At 48.5% G+C, this 21092-nt stretch overlaps 1 protein-coding gene across 1 annotated transcript in view; it reads right to left on the reverse strand.

Moving 5' to 3' along the window:
* The window catches only part of SORCS3 (sortilin related VPS10 domain containing receptor 3), a 566960-nt gene extending 551099 nt beyond the window's left edge, over positions 1 to 15861 (reverse strand). Inside the window, exon 1 of the mRNA XM_070605236.1 lies at positions 14364 to 15861. Coding sequence (XP_070461337.1) covers positions 14364 to 14984 — 621 coding nt within the window. The 5' untranslated portion in view covers positions 14985 to 15861. The remainder of the gene's footprint in view (positions 1 to 14363) is intronic.
* Between the last annotated feature and the right edge of the window lie 5231 nt (positions 15862 to 21092).

Below are 21092 nucleotides of genomic sequence, written 5' to 3' on the forward strand. Positions count from 1 at the left end.
GGGCTTATTTGGGCAGTTCTGCTGCTCATAGCTGGGCTGGGCTGAGCTGATCTAGGCTGGGCTTGGCTGGGAGTGTCTATGTACAACTTGCCTCTCTTGTCTTTCTGGGACTGGTGGGCTAGCCTTGGCATGTTTTTCTCATGGTTACTGCAAAGGTGAAGATGGCAGGTAGACACACAATAAATCTTGATAACGAAACTTAGAATTGGCATTTCTATTAGCCAAAGCAAGTCACAAGGCAAACCCCAAAGTTAGGAGGTGGGGAGGATGCCTCACCCACAGAGAAAGGGCACTGTAAAGGCCCAATACAAAGGGAGTTATAGGGGGAAGTGCAAAATTGAAGAGAGGAGCCAATGGAACAATTAACTACAACCAATAAATATTTCTTCGTTGGTTCCTTTTCACCCACCTCCACTGCCACCATTCAAGCCGTCATCCTCTTTAGCTAGAGCAGCAGTTTGGTCTCCTAGCATCCATCCTTTTCTCCTTCCAACCCTCAGGGTGGTCAGACAGATTTTTTTTAATGTAAATTTAATTACAGCCATGTGCTACATAATGACGTTTTGATCAATGACAGACCACATACACAATGGAGATCCCACAAGATTAGTACCATAAAGCCTAGGTGTGTAGCAGGCTATATCACCTAGGTTTGTGTAAGTATACTCTATGACGTCTGCACAAATGACAAAATCGCCTAATGACACATTTCTCAGAATATACCTCCATTGTTAAGCAGCACTTGACTGTATATGACTCTCCCAACTTTAAACCCTCCCATAGCTTACCCCTTTGCTCTGAGAATAAAGAATAAACTCCTTCCCCGGGACCCATAAGATGGGTCCTACCCATGCCTGCCTGTCAAGCTTCATCTCTCTTCAGCTCCTAGCCCACAAACCCTCTGCTCCAGCCACACTGTCCTTCTTTCTGTCCATTTCAGATACTTTGCTCCCTCATGACATGGAAGCTGTAGGCCCAGAACACTCTGCCCTCTCCCCTTCACCTAATCGACCCTATGCATCTTTGAGATTTCAGCCCATCTGCTTCTGCCCTAAGTTAAATGTCCCCAATGTAATCTTTTATAGTATAATGAAGCTTTCCTTCAGAGCTTTGCTCACCATTATATCTCAGAGCCCAGCAGTGCCTGGGACATAGAGATCAGTATCAATATCTGCTGAATACTGATGAAGTTTTTAAAGCTTTTTTAAATTTTTAAAACAAAAGGTAGCTAAAAATACTTTTTTTTGGTTGAGTTTTATATTAAAGGTACTCAGATAATAAGTGTCTATGGCAAATTGCTCCATAGAGAATACAATACCCCACACCATACTGCCCATTTTATAAATCTGGTTTTAATGCATCAGGTTTCCATAAAGGATTGAGCATCACTAAACGGAACAAAGCCATGGGTGCCCCACGCTAGGCACCTCCTTTCCCTAACCTCATGAGTCCCTGAGTGGGATGGGAGACACATATCAACAAAGATAGCAGGTGATGCAAAACCAGCATGTACTCGAAGTACTTCAAAGACCCAAGGAAAATCTCTTTGAGCTCAGATTTCTATGTCCAGGTAAACCATCAAACCAGTGTGAGAGTAAAGTAAATTTTAGACATGCCAGAAATGAAAACAAAAAAATGTCGCTCAAGCACTAGGTGACCAAATAATTTATCATCCATGCCAGGAGCTCTTGAAAGTTAAAAGGACTCTATTAATATTTATGTCAGGAAACAAGAATAAGCCAGGGCATTCCTGCCCACTCTCTGAAAAAGAATACTGGAGGATATACCACAGAAAAATGAAAACTAGCCCAAGAAAAGGAATGGAATCCAAGAAATAGAGGCACTAATCCAGGAGTAGAATAAATAGAAATATCAAGATGACAATAGGGAAGCAGGCCTAGCAAAATATCAGTACAAATTAGAACATCCAATAATAATAAAATTAAGAAGGTGGAATATCTTAGTACTCGGGTAAGAAAAAAACAGATGTTTCTTCTGTCTGTGAGGAAGATAGAACAATTAGAAATTCAAGGAAAACCTAAAAGCTATACAAGAAAGTTAGCCCAAACTAATATGTCAGAATTCTGAGCCTAAAATAATCTATTTGACCTCAAAGTGCAGAACACTCCTCATCAAGTGACACAGGTTTAATCATGAGGATTACATCTATTTCCAACCACGATACTAGATTTTGTTGCAAATAAAAACAACCATAATGTTTTAAACATGTTATTAGTTTTCATTCACTGTGGTCTTGATTACATTCAATGTATTGCCTAAGTATGTTCAAATTAGCACATGTTTTACATGTTCTCACATTGTTTTCTGCAATATTTGTCTCATATGTGTTTCCGACCCACAAAACTATAAGCTTTTTGGGTGTCCAGTCTGCATCATATGCTTCTTTGCACATCCTGCCTCATTAGACACATACTAGGTGCTGCCCAAACACTTCATATTATCTGGAAAGAACAAAGCGGAGCAATCAATACAGGTCAAGTCCTGGAACAAATTTTTTTTTTAAACATCCAAATTATACTCCCAACTGAGAATTTTATTCTATCAGATGTCACTTGAAATAAACTGCACATCATGCCTAGAATAGGAATCTCGAGGTTTTTAACACCATAGTATGTGTGCTAATAGATGAGTGTCACTTGTGCTAGGAAAAGGCAGGAGCGGGTGGCTGCTGTCCATGGTCTCAAATCCATCGTGGAAGGACCTTCAGCCACTTGATGAACAAAGGAGAGAGAAGGTGAACTCACACCTTGGTTCATATCACCCCCATTCATACTGTCCCTGTTCCTATCACTTTGAAAAGCATTCTTTTCAAAATGTTTCCAGGCGCAGTATCTCATTATTTAACTGTGACACAAAGGGAGCAAATAGGATTGTCCCCATTTCACACATAAAGAAATGACTGACCTAATATCACATCTAGTTTGTGGTGAGATGGGCCTGCATCAATGTGTGTAACTTTTCATTTTATAGATAAAGAAACTGAATCTCGGAAAATTCATATAACTTAATTAGCCTCACACTAAGCAAAGAAATGAATGAATGAATGAATGAAAGCATATCTGCTTGGGATAAGACCAAATTTATACATGCTTGAAAGAAATATTTTCCAATTTTTTTAATCATCATTTTAGACTCTCTCCTTACTAATGCACCCGTTAAAAAAGAAAAACTCATTCATAGACATATAAGCTACTACACCTAGAAGAGTCTTCATTCCCCTACCCCTAAGAAATGGTGACTTGCTGAAGACAGTTAATGCAAATCAGGGACCCAAATATAGAGATTCCCAACTTCCAGGCCAATATTCATTCCAACCTATCATGACGCCCCTCACTGAAGATATCTTAGAAAGGAAGACAGCAACTGTAAGCTCAGCTGCTTTCAGCCAAAATCCTGTCAAAGTCTAGCAAAAAAAAGAATCACACCCTAGGCAGGAGAGGCCCTGCCAGCAGGTACAGGTCCAAATTTTAGGGAGCCTCTGTGCATTGTGAAGACCAAGCACGTGCTCTGGGGTGAGGTGGGGCTCCTTAGCTCTGAGAAACGACAGTGAAAACTACCCTGGAGGGGTGTGTCCCCTCTTCAAACCCCAACACCATGTTCCTGCCACTCAATAGAACCCTGGACCAGGCTCCTTTCTTCTGGTAGGTGCCAACTCAAAAAGAGGACCCTCTCAGAACCAGGGGCAGGGACGCTGTCTCTCTTTCCATACGCAATACGTACCACGGAGTGCCCAGATATTTGCTGAAACCTTATTCTGGCTGTGTCTGTGAGGGCACTTATGGATGAGGTTACTATCTGAATCAGCAGACTGAGTAAAGCAGATAGCCCTCCCAATGCAATAAGGCCCCATCCAGTCCTCAGAAGGCCTGAATAGAACCAAAAGGCAGAGTAAGAAATCACTCTTTCTCTCTGCATGACTGTCTTCAAGCTGGGACATTGGTCTTCTCCTGCCTTTGGACTCAGATTCAGACCAGAACTATACCATCAGCTCTCCTGGGTCTCCAGCTTGCAAACTGCAGGTTGTAGACATGTCAGTTTCCATAACAGTGTTAGCCAATTCCTTAGGGTAAATCTCTTCACATATGCAGATACATATTTAGACATGTGTATGTGTATATTTAAATACATATAAAGAGATTTACTATGAGGGCTATGTTTGTGTGTATATGTGTGTGTATATATCCTATTGGCTCTGCTTCTCTTGAGATCCCAGAGTAACACGCTTGGAAATAACTAAGGTATCTTAGTTTGTGTTCCTCCAGAAACATACCCTGAAACAAAGACTTGAATTCAGGTAGTTTATTTGGGAGGTGATCCCAAGAAATACTGATGGGGAGTGGGAAAATGAGATTGGGATGGGAAGACAGCCAATAAAGTAAGCAAGTTACCCTAGTGGGCAACTGGGGCTTAATCCCATTGAAGACTCTGGGAGACAGTGCAGAAAACCAGCCTCATAGTCACCCTCCCCAAAGGGCAAGAGAGCTGGGGTATTTATCCACCAATTTCTCCTAGTCACTGATAGGTGGCTGCTCCCTATTCCTTGACGGGAATTAATTTCCTGACACTTCCAGGCGGCATCTTGTGTGATCAAAGCAAACTCCAGTGGGCAAAGAGCCCCTGATGCTGGTGGTTTGAAGGTAGGCCACGACGCAGAGAAACGGCAAGTGCCAAGGAGATGTGGGCAGGGTCCCAACAGATATGCTACAAATGGATAGATGCTCAACCTGCTCCATTTCCTGCCTAGGCAGATAATGAGAACTAGCATTCTACTAAATAGAAGACCCTACTATACTAGACCCTTTATATGCATTGTCTCTAAGATTCACATCAACCCTGCAGGTTTAGTAGTATTCCAATTTTCCAGCCAGTGAAAGTAAGGCTCAGAGATTTGTTCAAAGTTGCTGCTGCTTAGGGACTTTCTCATAACAGAAAAGGCATTTCAGAGTTTTGAGAAATCTTCCACTCAAAAGTTTGCTTTCAAGCATGCATAACACTAAAAGCACACAGTGATGTGAACAATGCTCTTGCCTCTAAAGATACCTTCCTCCACCACCACCACCCTGGAAAACGAGTTTCTCTGCATCTCCAGGTTCATGGTCTCAAAACTCCTATTGGAACAAGTTCCCGACTATGTGTAATCACATTCAGAAGTGGCGGCTTAAGCTACTTTTCTAGCCCTGAAAAGAATGTTCAACTCGGTAATTGTTCTGTATCTCCCGCTGAGAACAGATTTTAAAAAGAAAAAGTTCATTTCTTATGCAGCAGTGTCATCTTTAACCTGATTCTAACCATCTGGAAGAGAAACTGCCTACCTTGCCATAGATGCCAAAAAGACTTTGAGAGTGCTGAGTGAGGCGTGTGGGACCTGAGGACCAGGGAGGGCCAACAATGCTGTCTCAGGGGTGCAAACCCTACAGAAAGAAGAGGCCAGGCTCGTCCTCATCCCCAAGACACTCATTCTTCACACAGGCAGTTTTAAGCATTTAAGAAAGCATTTATTCCCTTCTATTCAATAAGCTTCTATTGAGTGACCACTATGCACAAGAAAGTGAAGTGGCACAAAATGGGAAAATGCGGAAGAGACGGGAGAACTAAGCCTGAGCACGATTTCTGGCTGAATTCATTTCTAGAGTCTCAGTTGAGTCATTAATGGGGTGAATACCTGACTGTAGAACGGACTTATTTGTATAAAACATCCATTTCTGTAGAAATAGGCTGAATGATCAACCCCCAGGATTCAACTGTTCTGTTGCCAAAAAATTATTCATCTACGTGTCATCAAACCCCTCACACAATGCCCTTGCAGGCTGCTGCTTCTCTTCTCCCTTTGTAACAATTCCTCAAGCAGCACTTTTTTTTTATTACTCCATCCTATTTATTTTCACTCCTTTCCCAGGGCAACACTCCCTCTAGTGTCTGTGTAGGGATCTCAGGTTCCATTCTTGGTGCATAGGGTGCAGGCAAAAATGGAATTCAAGTCTGTAACTCGATGGGTGTAGATCACTATAAAATTTTGGTGGGTTTGGCCTGTGTGATAATTCTGGGAAGGAGGCTGGAGGTATTCTGCAGATGTTTCCAGCCATGGATATTCCCATGTCACACCAGGCACAAAGCACAGCTGGGAGATCAAGAGGAGAAGCAAACCTGGAACATCAAGGTCCAGCCCATGACATCAACATAGAAAGTCTTTGGCACTATAGGCTCTGTCTGCCAACCAGTCCAGCAGCCCAGTATTCTCCTATTTTCCTGAAGCTACACATTACACTCACTTCCTTCAAGAAGTCTTCCATGATTAGCTGTGAGGTATAATCATGGATGACCTAGCCAGAGAAGCCACTCTTCATCTTTCTGGATACACTTCTCAACCCTTCCCTCAGTGAAAGCCCTGAAAAAATGTTCAACTTATTAGTTGTTAAATAGTGTAATCTTTAATCTGATTCTAACCATTTCTATTACAAATTCTGAGTTTGAGTTTCAAGAAGCCAGGCCCCGAGTCATTCACTTCTCTATCTCTTACACTATCTCAGCGGAACACAGAAGACAGACATCACAAGTTTCGTCTGGCTGAGGACATGGACTACGGGAGGAGGCTGAGATGAGCATCTCTCTGAAAACTGGGTTCTAGCCAAGGCTTTTCCATCAGCCCACTGGGACACTTTGGGCAAGTACCTCCTTCCTCTGCTTCAATGTTTCCAACTGAAAATGAAGGGAAGTCTCTTCCAATATAAAAATAACTAAAGCAACTAAAGTAGCTTGAGGACTTACTATAGATCAGGGACTTCTTTTAAGCACTTTGCTACGTACAATCTTCTCTAATCCTTACAACAGGCCAATGTGAGAGCTATTATTATTATCACCTCCTTTCTACAGATGAAAGAATAGCCAAGAGAAGGTAACAACTTGCCTGATGTCACCGAGCTATTAAGAGACAGAGACAGGATTCTAACCCAGGCACCTGGCTCCAGAACCTATGCTCCTAACTACAGTCATGCATCACTTAACGACGGGGATATGTTCTGAGAAATGTGTCTGTAGGTGATTTTGTTGTTGAGAGAACATCATAGAGTGCACTTACACAAACCTAGATGATACAGCCTACTACACACCTAGGCTATATGGTACTAATCTTACGGGACCACTGTCGTATATGTGGTCCATCGTTGACTGAAATATCATTATGCGGTGCATGACTGTATTTACTATATGGCCTGGTTTCATGCGCTCAGCCTATGTCTGTTCCTAATAAATTCTGAAGAGGATTGCAATCATGATACAAAACCCTCCACAACTATGAATTTACACCGATCATACCCTCATACCCAGGCTAAATAATCCCACAATCCACAACCTAACAGGCTCCTTGGTTACCCTATAAGGCTCTATTTCCAGTTTTTCCCCTAAACTAGGTTTTCTTCCAGTGTGTGTCAAATAACAGGCCCCTACTTAGCAGTGGGCAGTTTTACAGATCAAGAGCTCTGAGTGGCTGGCCCTATCACGCTCCAAGTTCCTCTCATTTCAACCCAGGAGGGATGGTTTCCTCTGCTCCCCAGCAAGGAGTTAACAACAGTGCAATCCTGTGCAATCCTGAAGTTCTTAGACTCCATCACTTTTTCGAAATTCACTATAGCACACATATTAGTGTACTATAAAGAACAGCATTTCCATAAATAATTAAACCCAAACTACACTGATCAAAATAAATGAGCAAAACGTTCCTGGTGATGCAACCAGGCTTGATTCATTCACTAACTCAAAGAACGACGTGACTCACAAGAGGCCCGCATCAACAACAGTTAGGAAGATACAGACTGTCCAACGTTAATGAGCTTGGTATTTACTGTCTACAGGCACAGCGGTGGGCGGGCAAGGTGGCCGCAGCACACATCTCCAGAACAGGAGGGAGGAATCTATTCCTAAGCCTCTCTGGCTAGCCTCACGTATACTCATCCCAGCCCTCAGTCTATCCTGCTTATAAAATGGGCAGCACTCTATCTCACCCGAGTAAAAACACGTAAACTCTCTTGGAAGGAAAATAGTCCATAAACCCAAAAGAAAGGAGAAAGCCAGGAGTGAGTGGGTGATGGCTACACAGAGACAAAGAACAGTAGGGACTCGGAGCTGTGAGGTGCCGTGTTTCTGTCTGAGCCTCCTATCCCTCATCTCTATGCTGAGTGACTTGATGAAGCAATGCCCAAGTGCACTTTCAGCCTTGACATCCAGTGAGTCTAAGACGCCCGCAGTTTCCCCCACGGTGATACTCTCTCCTCTAAGTTCATAGCCTGAAACAATCATTTGACAATTAACCACATATCACCCCATGGCATCTGTCTTGTTGTCATGTGTTATTTAACTTTACAGAAGAGCAATCTCATATCCGAAGCATACCGACAGGACCTTGAGGCAAATGCTGTCTTATCCTTGTTGTCTTTCCCTCCATCACAACTCTACCAAGCCACAGTGCCCAGAACACTGCCACACACATAGTAAACACTAAGCATATGGCTGAGTCTCTTAAGTGAGTCCATCTGGTCTCTGAAGTGCATGAGGAAGAAGCCAGGATTGTTGACTAGTCCCTGTTCCCATCCTTGTACTAAGTGGGGTAGAGATGCCTCTAAATCTTGTTAAAATTCACATATGAAATAATAAACCAGGTGCATAAACTTAATGCTATTAAGAGACAGTGTTAGCTGGTCCTTCCCGTGCAGCCAAGGCACATCCAGTTCCCAGGCCAGTTCAGGAAGTACGTACTGAGCTACGTGCCAAGCACTGTGCCACACGCCACAAGGCACACCTGAGGAGGACAGAACTCACACTGGGGGTGGGGGAGATGCTGTTATAGTCACTTCATCCCTCACCCCTCACCTTCAAAACACTCACAAAACAATCTAAGATTCAAATAACTAAGTGCTAAGCTAAATATGATCAGATACGTGGTGTAGTCTGTAAATTCTACAAACAATTAGCAAAAAGGGAGATAAATGCTTCTGAGGAAGGTCCATAGAGACACTGTATTTGAATCTTAAACTGAGCCATGAGTAATGGGTGCATCTCAATAGAGGCAGAAGGTACCCTGAGTGGAGGAGACCGCAAGAGCAAAGGCTTGGAGTCAAGAAGGGACTTGGGACAATGATGGGGCCACCTTGGCTAGAGTGAAAGAGTCAATCAGGGAACAGTCAAATACAGATTTGGAGAAGTAGACCCAGGATATACACAGTGAAGGCTTTGAATGCCAGGCTGAAGGACTTTGGATTTGAATCCAAGAGGCTAAAGCTATTCAAGCTAGAATGCAGACATACTGGATGAAATCCTCCTGGTTATAGTAGATGTCAGTATGAACAACCTGAGAAAGAAATCCCAAGGGACAAGGATTTCTAATTCCTTTTTAGCCTCTGTTCCATGAGACTTGGGACTGTCACTTGTTTGCCCACTTGATCAAACATGGTTGAGTACCTCTACTGCCCGCAAGCCAGAGCTCACTCATCTCTACTCGCTGCCAAGGAAGTCTGAGCACCAGCCAGACCCTTCTCTCAGTCACCCACCACATCAGGGGGACAAGCATGGTTAACCAAATTCCATTCACTCCACCGCACCAGTTCTGGTTACCCAATGTGGCCGCCAGGCACTCTCATCCTCTATATTCCACCTCTAACTCCACAAGACCTCTTTTCTTCCAAACTTGCTGAAAAATCATCCTTTGACATTTTTCTCCCATAAGGGAAGTGTCTCAAGTCAGCCAAGAGGCCAAAGGAAGCAAGAAACCAACAGGTGAGTCAAGCCACGAGGCCTCAAGTGTACTAGCTTTGGATAAACCCTTGGCCGTCAGACACATCTTCCTATCTCAGCCTGTCTGGCTTTGTCGCACCTCTCTGCTCCTCATGGGATGACTCAGGGCCCACAGATCATCCAGTTCCAAAATTCCTCCAGTTACAATAACAGATTTACACTGCTCAGGAAAAAGCATTTCTCCCTTCTGCCCCCCTTAAATCCAACACCACTGGAGAAGCCACTTCCCGGCATTCCTTCTTTGCCAACTACAAAGCAAGTTCCAACCATTGCACTTCTGCAGTCATCAGATCAGCCCTCCCAATTAAGGAGTTTGCAACTTCTGTTCACCTTGGAAATCACTACAGGATCTGAGAAGCAAATCACACCCTGTAACTCGGCCATCAGAGGAAACAGAGCAAGTCCCTCCTCACCCTCCCCCCCCCCCCCGCCAAGGCTGACAGTGACCACGAGCAATTAGGGCTTTTCTGTCCCACTGCATTTCCCAGCTACATCTCAACTGAGATGGCTCCCCTTGTAATATTAATTAAAAACAGATTCTTTTTGGCAAATCCCTGAAGAATGGCTCCTGTGGCAGGCTTCTTTATTAAGCCTCTGAGAAGGCAAAATGCATTAAGATATTGTGACACGGGGGCTGTGAGCAGGGACGATGAAGGCTAGACAATCCAGCCAAAAGCTATTTGAAAAATCTGTTGGAGAGCCACAATTAGATGCTCCTGTGAGTGAAATACAATTAATCTGATCAAATCTGTCACTATTTTGCACATTAGGAGTAAATATTTTAGAACACAGTCCAGCTGAATTAGTTAAGGGAATGAAATCCTGCCTGGGGGAGTCTGTGTGCTCCACCTCCTTGTGTGCTCAGGGAAGGGCGATCTGGTAGGGACCTGAAATTATCAGCATCTCCATTTCTCTTACCAAGGTGCAGTGTTGGGCACATTAATTGAAAACTATCTGGCAAGTCATCCCAACGAGCCACACTGCAGGGGCAACAGCCTGCAAATCATTGCCACTGCGAGTGAGCTGCCGGGAAGGAATGGGGATCAGGCGAAGGGAGGAGGCAGCATTCTCGCTTCAGCACTAGGAACAGGGATCCCCAACAAGGGTTACTCCAAGGCAGAGGGGGCACGGAAAGTGGGCTGTTGCCTTCACAATTTCCACTCTCCAGAGTCATTTGCCAATTCACTGAGCAGGCAGGGAGGCATCTTCCTTTATCTGAAGAAGGGCAGGCTGACGCGTAAGTCTGTTTCCCTGTAAGCCTGTAAGGGACTTGGCTCCCTCTGGGTGTTTGTGAAACTCCTCTAACCCATTCATCACCAGGATGCCAGGTGGAGACAACCTGAAAGAGGGATTGGCAAATTGCTCCTCCAGAGTGAGGCTCCAAGCCCAAGTCCACTCACCACCTCCCCCCCCCCAGAACACCTGGCAGGGCAAGAGCAGTCAGAGGGGGACCCAGACTCCAGCCCCTTAGGATGCCTCTGGCTCAAGGCTGCTGGGTACCTCCTGTTTTGCCTCCGAAGTCATCCCCCTCTCTTCTGGGACCAAAGTGAAAACATGACCCAAGCCTGAGACAAGGATCTCCTCCTGCCCCTGAGCCCCTGGACACGCTGGACACGTGGGCTGGGGTGGAGGCCCTTCTCTGGCATGTCCACCTCCGCCTGCCTGACTGTAAACTGTCAGAGTAGAGTTCAATTTTCAGCTATATGGGGTGACTAAAAATTCTCTCCCAAAAGAAACTCATGTCAAGGAACGAGGTCCACCAAAGGCACTTGGAAGGAGGGCAGGAACCCCGACAATGTTAACAATTAAACCGGTGGCCTTCCCGGAGAAGGACATGTTTAACACTTTTGAAGTCAGAAGAGAGGATGGAATTCTCTTTTTATGTCAAAAGAGGCTGGTGCAAGGACCCATGTTCTCTGCCTTCGGGACATCTCCCTCCACTTTGAAACCAATGATGAAGGGACCTTCCAGAAAGTTCAACATCCTCATCACTCCTCACCATGGCATTTACAGCACCTTCTTTTGCTGCCCTCAGGAAAGGAAGAGGGGAGAGAGAAACCAGCTGGTTAATGCTGCAGAAACTGGTTTCCCACTTATTCTCCCAGGGGTTGCTTCTTTAAAGTCTCTCAAAAACGGGCAACGTCAACATGTTTCCCACCGCCCCTCAGAGCAGCGCAGACCTGGTCCTCGGTCAAGCCTTTCTCACTGGTATTGCTTGCAAAGTGCAGTCAAAAGAGGCAGGTCCAGCCCAGGAGCTAAAGAGGCAATCCCTCTCTGGACCAGAGAGACAGGACGCCACGGGGTCCTTGCACCCACCTGTGTGCCTTGTCCTTTGCTTGGACAGTAGGACTGGCCAAGAGCACAACCAACAAACCCCTGGGTGTCTGTTTGCAGATTGCTCAAATCTCATTGCTGGCTCTGAGGTCTCCAAGGCCAAGTGGCCCTCTTTTAACTGAAGAGCCAATTCCACGGAGAGCAAAGGGCTAGACTTGGCCCCTCACCTCCTCTGCTGCACAGTTGCTTTGAAGATGGGCAGAGAAGGCCAAGCACGTTTAACTATTCGCAGGACGCATTCTCTAAAGTCCCATCTTCGGGGGTTTTGTCAACACGCAAAAACGATCCTTAAACGAAAAGCAGCGGCGACGTAAGAAAACTCGTTAGGCAGAGTGAATTTATATTGTCCAAATGTGGCAGTAATAAAGTCACAGATATGTGAGGACATCACCCCCTCCTCTTAGTGATACATTTACTTCCACGCATCCTGTCCTTCCTACTCACCGAGTAAGAACACCAATGAACACACACACACAATTCCTCATTATCAAACTAAAATGAAGTTGAGATTCATAACGTCGGCTACCAGAAAATTACACTTTCCTCTCTCTCTCTCTCTCTCTCTCTCACTCTCCCTCTCTCTCTGTCACACACACACACACACACACACACACAAAGTCCTCTGGGGACCTGCAAGTCTTCAAACACCCATCATTCCAAAGGTGCACGTTGCGCACCCCCCATGCCCAGAGCTGTCCCCTCCGAAGCTATGGGGGTCTTCACTTGAACAGATGAAGCCAGCCACGGCGCTGCTGCGAAGCTGGGCTGCACAAGTCCTTTCAGCCCGGCATCCATTACTCAGGCTGGGCGGCAGGCGCTGTGCTGTGTGTCACTAAGAACTAGGAAATCTGTGTTGGGTATTGCCGATGTGCTGCACTCTGAGGACTCCTAGCTTTCCTGGTATTCACTACTCACCCCTGTGACACCCCAGGCCTCCTTAAAATAAGGCGAAAATTTCCCAGGGAAATCTTTAATGCCAGTCAGTCACGAAGAGAAATACAAAGGGAGGGGGGCGGTACTTTCCCATCAAATGAGTTCCCCAAAGCTGCCTGTGCAGACATCCACCATCCTCCAGACTCTGCCCAGCGCCGGGTTCCGATCTGATCCGGGGAGCCAGAAAAGAGGAAAGGATTTTTGGGAGACTGGCTGAAGTGGGGGCCGCGGAAGAGAGGGGAATGGGATAAATCGTGGGAGGCCGCCCCGAGAGCCCGTCCTCCGCGTTTCCTTGGCTGGGCTACACAGCTTTGGGCGCGGACAGGATGGGGGGTGAGAGGCAGCCACTCCGGACCCGCTCTGCGGCTGCAGCAGCTGCTGAAGCAGACTGCGCTCAGAGCCGGCGCCTGGCCGCGAGCGCCGGAGCAGCCGGAGCGGACTCGAGGGTGCCACCTCTCGGTACAGCCGCTTCCAGGGGCACCTGGCAGCGGAGAGAACCGGTTAGAGAGGTGCGCAGAAAGCAGAGGGACCCAACTCCACTCGGCAAGCCCTTCGTGGTGCAGGACGCAGCGGCCGAGGAGAGTTTTTTTGCTCAGCAACTTATGCGTGCTTGTGCATACGTGAGGGTGGGGGGGTGCGCAACGGGTGCTGAATTTCACTTCATGCTTTAAACTTTTTACTGCCTCTGCTATAGCTTTCCAGGGCAGCTGTCCGGGTTTTGAACAGGAAATCATTGCCTCCCCCAGGGCTGGGAGAAAGTGCGCCTGGAGCAAGAGAGCGACCTTAAGGCGGGCAGGAGTATGGGAGGCTGAGTGGCCTCAGTCTCCCGGGTTCCCTTTCGCGTGACTGGAAGGGAGAAGGGGGAAGCCCCAGCAGTCGCAGGAATCCGTCAGTCTGTCAAGTGGCTCCTGCTCCAAATCAGTCTGAGTCCTCACGCACGAATTCAAGCCCTCAGTGGGAAAACTGACTCTCCAAATCGAGTACCAGAGAAAGTGACCACAGACCCCTGCCCTGCTCATCTTTAAGACACCTCTTCCCTCACTCCCCTCCTGGCGGCCCCAGTCCTGGGGTCGCCAGTAAACAAACGCACACACCATCTTACAACAAACTCCGCTAACCTGTTGGGGGCGTGGAGGAAGCTGGATGAACGCTTTCTCTCTAAAAGTCAGGGCGCCCCCCGCCCCCAGCCCGCCTCAGACCCTAGAGCAACTATCTGTCCCTCGTTCCCGCCCCCTACTCTCCTGGCTATCTAGTAGACAGCGAGATCGATCGGCCGCCGAGTGGGTACTCACGCTGCTGTTGTGTCCCGACCAGTGCACCATGGCTTGGTTGTGGGCCGAGTCCCCGGTCAGCGCGAACGAGGTGCTGGGCAGCCGGAGGTCTTCCGCCACTGCCCCCCGCGGCGCCTTCACCTCCTCCCGGAGACCCTTGGCGAGAGAGCGGCTTCCTTTGGAACCATCAGCCAAGGCAGTGGCCCAAGCGTCCCCACGTTCCAGGGCACTGGGGGGCTGCGCCCGGCGACTCCTCCTCGCGCCGCCAGGCTTGCCAGGAGCCGGGATGCCCTGTCCCCAGAGCGCGTCTGCCGGCGACAGCCCCCCGGCTTCTCTCTGCTTCTTTCTGCTGCTGCCGCCGCCTGGCTGGGGCAGCGGCTCTGGTCCGGGCTGGCGCCCCAGCGCGGTGCCTCTCTGCACCGTCGCCAGCTCCTCCGGCCACTGGCTTGCCACTGCCCGCGGAGAGAGAGGAGGAAGCGCCGGCAACTGCGAAGCCGGGGCCGCGGGGCGCCCAGGACCGCCTGTCGCGCCCGAAGTGATCTCCGCGCCGGCCAGGACCCACGTCGACAGGAGCAGGAGCCCCGTCCGGGCGAGGGGCGCCCCGGGCCAGCCTGTGGGGCGCTCCGTGCGCGCCGCCTCCATCCCGCTGCGGCTGCCGCGGCTCGGGCTGCTGAGTGTGTGTGGCGCCCGCCGAGGTGCGGGTCCGGCGCAGGGGGTGTGCGCGCGCCGGCGAGCAAGAGAGCGAGTGTGTGTCGGGAGAGTGGGGAGGGGGCGGCCGGGAAGGAGGTGGCTCGGGCTGGCGCGCCTCGCCGGTCCTCTCCGCTCTTCCCTCCTGGCTCTCGATCGCTCGCTCTCTCGTCCAGAGGATAATTCCAAAACCCGAGAAAAATTAATAAATGCCCCTTCGGTGCTTTTTTTTTCTTAAATCAAGATCCCCTAAAATCCTCCCCACCGAGCTTCTCCAGAAATTTTGTGAAAAGGAGCGCTCAAACGTAATAAGAAAATCCTCCTTTAAAATATGAAAATCAAGCCGGATCCAGGAGGAGCAGCTGGCCACGGACCCCAATCCAGAGTCTCTCCGAAATCCAGCCTCCAACCTGCTCGCGGAGAAGAGTTGGGTGCCGCTTCTCGCTGCGTTTTGGGGGTTACTCTTCAGGCCTGTTGTAGGGGGCGGGAGATGGCGCGCGCGGGGAGGGTAGGGGGTTCTCGAGGGAGGAGGAGGAGGAAGAAAGTGTTTTCAGCGCCAACTGTTCGGATTCAGGAGCGAAGGGGGAGCCCGGAGCCCTTGCACCGGGAGGCGGCGCGCGGAAACCCAGCGCGGGATGTAGCTGGGACTCCGCTTCCAGCTCCCTGGCCCGCCCCTCACGGCCCGCGCCCCCGTCCGGTGCGGGGGCGCAGGGAGTGCGTGCGTGCGCGTGCGTGCGTGGGCGCAGGCCAGCGAGGGTGAAGCGAGGGGTGTGCTCGGGGCTGGCGAGAGGGCGCCGCGGGGTGGGGTACCTGGCTGAGGCAGGGGGTGGCTGGGTGTGCGGGGGCGCGCCGCTCCGTGCGTGCGCGTTTGCAGGGGCATGTGTGCGTGTTAGTATGAACGATGGGGTGTGGGGCCGGGAGCGGTGCGCTCGCGCCGTGGGCGCGTGCGAATCACGCACAGACTGTTTGCATTTCCAAGAGCCTGCGAGTCATCAGAAAGGCAATACTGAGAGCAAGGCAGGCTGCTCTGGACAGCCGCCGCCTCCTGACGTCCCGCGCACCCATAGTCCCCCCCCCCACCGCCCGCAGATGTAACCTGACTGTTGCTTAAGCCTTCTAGAAGGCGAAGAGAGAGCTGGGAGGCGACAGCGGTGGTGTCAGAGGCTTGCCAGCTTTTCCCTGTTTCAGGGGCTCTCCTTCCCGGGACTCCTGGCCGCAGCTGGGGAGAGAGAGTAGTCGAGCCTGTTCGCTCCCGCCCGGAGGCTCCAGCTCCCATTTTCCCGCCTGGGACTGAGAGGTCGCGCCCTCACTCTCCCTAGATTCCTTTCTGAGCGGGTTCAGTTGTTCTTTTCACGTATTGGCTGCCAGTTAGAGGGTCTCCGGCCCAGCGCAGCGCGGGCCTTTCAAGCCCTCCTGTACCCCGCAGCAGAAGCGTAGCTCGGGTACGTGGGACTCAGCCTGGGCTGGGACCCTTCGAGCGGTAGGAAGAGGGAGACTTCGGGTGGGCTGAAGAGAAGGGAATCTAAACTCGAGGACGACCCTCGAGTGTGTAGGTAGTGCAGTCTGCGCCTCCAAGAAGATCCCGGGATTTCTAGGAGTTGAAAAGGCGAGATGCGCGGCGCCGAGGGAGGAATTATTAAGAAAGGAGTAGGATGGAGGGAGGGGGCTTGGAGATCGTGATGGCCTCCAGGCCCTTCCCTTCCTCTTCGGGATTAGACGAAGAGTTCCTTTGTGGAAAATGGTTAAGCAGAGGGAGAGGGAGGGAAACGCGGGGAGAGGGGAGAAAGGTGGGGCGAAGGGAAAAGAAGGGAGCAGAGGGGAAGATAGAGAAAGAAAAGGGGGAAGGAGAAGAGAAAGAGAGATGATGAAGTGGAGGAGGAAGGTCAGATGACGGTGCGAAAGGAAGAGAGAAAAGAAGAGGCAAAAGAGCGCGGGGGAAGAGCCACATAGTGATAGAGGAGGCGCCTGGGAGTCTGAGCCTGCCGAGGAGGGCGACAGCCAGCGGCGGCCGGGAGCCCCCGCCTCGCGAACTTGCTTTTCCACCCTCAGCTTAAATGGAAACTGGGAACCGAGGAGGCTGGGCCGCAAAACCAAGCGGGTGACAATGTCCAGCCCAGAATGAGGGGGGTCCTGGAGTCTGTGGGTTTCCAAAGACCGCGGGCGACGGGCTGCCTCAGGAAAAGTTCCAGAGCAGCAGGCTCACATGGGCGCGAGATCGGGCGCTGGACGGGAGCCGGCCATCCGCGGGTTCCCAGCGCCCCTGCCGGGGAAGGCCCGGCGCTGCAGCCGGCGCCTAAGCTTGGGGGTTCGGGAGCCATGCGAGGAGGCCTCTCCTCTGCTTGGGCTCTGGGCAGAGGAGGTAAGTGCCACAATATAAGGGGTCTCGGCTGTCAGGCAGGCTTCTGGGACCCGAGGCTCATACAGCCCGGGGGGTGCGACCTCTCAAGCCCCAGGCCCACAGGGGAAGTGCCCTGTCCAATCCCCAAAATCCTCAGGGTGGCCTTATAGAGATGTGACTATAAAGTGTTTGAAAAAAATGGATAAAAGACTCGCAGTTGCGACATTTTAACTTGTCACCTGCATCAATTCATCTTCTTGGCCCTGCTCCATCAATTATGGCCGCCTCCTTCTATCTTCAGTCTCACCCTCTTTCACCCTTTACCTGACAATCCTTGTCTTCAGCCCTGTGCTGCTGCTCCCTCCCCAGCCTCCCAGTCCCCACCAACCTGCTCTAGTGCCCAAACCTCTTCAAAGAGTTCTCGCCTACACCTGCAGCCTCCTGTGCCTCACCAGCCACTCTCTGCTGGACCTTCTGCAATCTGACAGCTGCCTTCAGGTGATTCATCAAAGCCCTACCCGCAACAAACACCATCACTGGCTTCCTGAGGCAGCCTGCCCAGCATTTGTAAACATGTTCCATCTGGAAAGGTCTCCTAGGTTCACATGGTACCAGGGTCTCCTGGGTCCTCCCTGACCAGCCTTAGTCAAGCTCACCAGCCTCTCTTCTCCTAGTCACATCTCAAATTCTGAGCCCCAACCTCCATCATTCCCCAGTCCTCTGTGCTTGGCTTTCATTCTACTCTCCCTCTGTACGTGAGCTCAGGGATCTCACCCATTTCTGTGCTTCAGTTATCACCTCTTGCTGTTGACTTCTGATCTACAAGCCCACTCTGTCCTCTCTCTTGAGCTTCACATCTGAATTCCCCGTTGCTCCATACACGTGCATGTCCATGTCAAAACCCATATGCATCAAGTTCTAAAAACCGTCCTCCACATCTTCTCGGTCACCCAGACTAGACACTCAACATGCAACCTTGACTCCTCCCTTCTAATCCCCAGGTCCAGAAAAATCATTGTCAAGTCCTATTTTAAAAGCCTTTTTACCTGTCCTCTCCTGTCTATTCCCAGAGTCACTGCCTTAGGTCTGACCCTTATCATCTCTTGTCTAGAGGTTTTCGGTAGCTTCCTATCTTCTCCTGGTCTTCAATTCTTTCCTTCTCCAAACCAGCCCCCACACCAGTGCTGTCCAATAGAAGTATAATGTGAGCCACATAGGTAATTTTAAATCTTCTAGAAGCCTCATCAAAAAAGCAAAAAGAAACTAATGAAATTAATGTTAATAATATACTTTATTGAGTTGAATATATCCAAAATATTTTCATTTCAACTTGTAATTGACATAAAAATTATAGAACTATTTTTACATATTTTTGTACTGTCTTCAAAATCCAGTGTGTATTTTATACCTCCTGCACATCTCAATCTAGACTAGCTACATTTCAAGTGCTCAATAACCACATGTGACTAGTAGCTATTGCTTTAGACAGCACAGCTAAACAGTTGGCAGAAATAGCTTCTTAAAACATAAAGAAAATTATGTCATGGATTGCCCTCCTCAAAATTCTTCATGACCAACGGTTGTCTATAAAGTCCAGACTCCTTAGAATGGTGTCCAAGGCTCCACGCACTGCCTCACCTCCATGGATTTTCTTACTGTGTTTTTTAAGCCTGTAACCTGCCGTCTGCCACAGTTTCCATCATCGTCTGGTTTAATGCCAGCTCTTCCATGAAGCCTGCCCCCACTATCCTGTAGTACCTGATACTATATCCATCATTATCACCACCACCATCGTCATCATCCTCACCAAATTCTTTGTCTTCCTGCTGTAAGATGTGAGCTGTCCAGGGTCTCTTTGGAATTTAAAAGAGAGGGCTAGGGCTAGAATGGGCTCCCATCACCCTTGCTGGCATAACGCCTACTTCAGCTGGGAAAGGCAGGTGTAGAGCTAGGATTACCCCTCACCCGGTCCCAATGGGGAGAGCAAAGAAGGCCCCACTGAGAACACATTTTCCCTTCAGGTTCCCACTGGAGAAAGCAAACTCTATGGTGTAGGTTATCTGTGAGATTACACTAAATGTCACCCTAATAGGACTTCTTTCAGGTTTTTTTAACTATCACAGTGAAATAACACCTTGGGAAACTGCTCTTTTCCCTGACATCACAAATAACACACACACACACACACACTCTTCCAACTCCTTAATAATCTACTAAATATCTTTCCATCAGCACCCACAGCTTGCATGTAGAGAGAAGCATTCCAATTATTCCTTTCCTCATATTTTACAACATAGTCAGCACTCCTCATATGAGGATCTAAAGAGGAATTCCTCATAAAACTTAGAGCCAGGCAAAAGTGAGTTTCTCCTGTGAAACTGACATCCTTTCTTAAAGGCTTTTTTTAAAGTGGCTTTGTCTCCTCGCTTTGTCTTCCTCTTGTCTCGACAATCAAGCTGAGTACCGGGTTCACTTGCTCGAACGGTCTCCCGAACAAATTCTCTGTCCTCTGCTCCTCTTTTACTAAATACTATTTGTTTTTATTGCTTGATACTCTTCGGTCTTACTGTATCTGTGCGTTGTTGATAAGCCAGTTCATATCCTTTTTAGAACTAAATAGGAAATTAATTAGTTGATTAACATCAAAACAACAGTCCACCTTGTAACTCTCTGAATTTCTACAGAGCCAAACGATTCTAAAACAAAACCTGAAATGCAGATGAAAGCAGTTAGAAGACCCTGAAATCAAGACTTCCCATCACTGTGTATCCATGAAGGCAAGAAGGGTCTATTTTCTCAACACTGTACCCCCCCCCGCCTGGCCCAACCCTGGCACAGCACTGACCCTCAGTAAATGCGCAATAAACGACGAAACGGATGAATGTAAATAATAACACTCCTGTTGCAGCTCCTAGTCATCTGTTCTTTTTAGCATGTGGACACTTTCTAAAGAGGCAAAAGCTTTAAGATTTGATTGATTCTGTTCTCTACCACAGGTGACCATCTGCCTAGTGGTCATAGGTGTAGGAGTTATATTAAGAATCTTGCCTGTAAAGGCAGCACCAAAGACTTTATCATGAGGAAAAGTGCAAGAGAAGGAAGAAGGGAGAGCAGAAAAAAACAACCTGAAAACTGACATTTAAGAAGGACTTTCTTTAAGTCAGGATCCATGTCTTCTATGGCCGTGGCTTCATTTAATTCTGACACAGTAGGTTTTCTTGGTTCCAGTCAATAGATTGAGAAACAGAAGTGTATACAGGTGAAACCATTGTGATAGAGGCAATCATGTTGGTGATACTAATGATGAGTGTTAATGTATACTGAGCACCAGCTCTGGACCAGATGTGTGGTAAGGATCCATCAGCATTCTAGCAGAGTAATTAGGAGTCCATACTTTGAAGCTAAATTACCTTTGTTCAATTCCAACCATACCAACCATCAGCTGTGTGACCTTGGACAAATTACTTAACCTCTCTGTGCTTCCATTCCTCACCTGTGAATGGAGATAGGGAAAATACCTACCGTATAGGGTCATAGTGAATATTAAATAAATTAATGTACATAAAGCAGTTGAACAAAGTGTGGCACAGATAAAGTGCTATATAAGTTTGGTTATAAATGTCTTACTCTTCTTAACAGGCCTGTGGAGGCCGGTAGTTTGTCCCCATTTTACAGATGAAGAAAGGTTAATTTAGAGAGGTTGAGCTGCACAGCTTGTGAGTGAC

The sequence above is a fragment of the Equus przewalskii genome, chromosome 1, assembly GCF_037783145.1.
Source record: "Equus przewalskii isolate Varuska chromosome 1, EquPr2, whole genome shotgun sequence".
Classification (NCBI taxonomy): domain Eukaryota; kingdom Metazoa; phylum Chordata; class Mammalia; order Perissodactyla; family Equidae; genus Equus; species Equus przewalskii.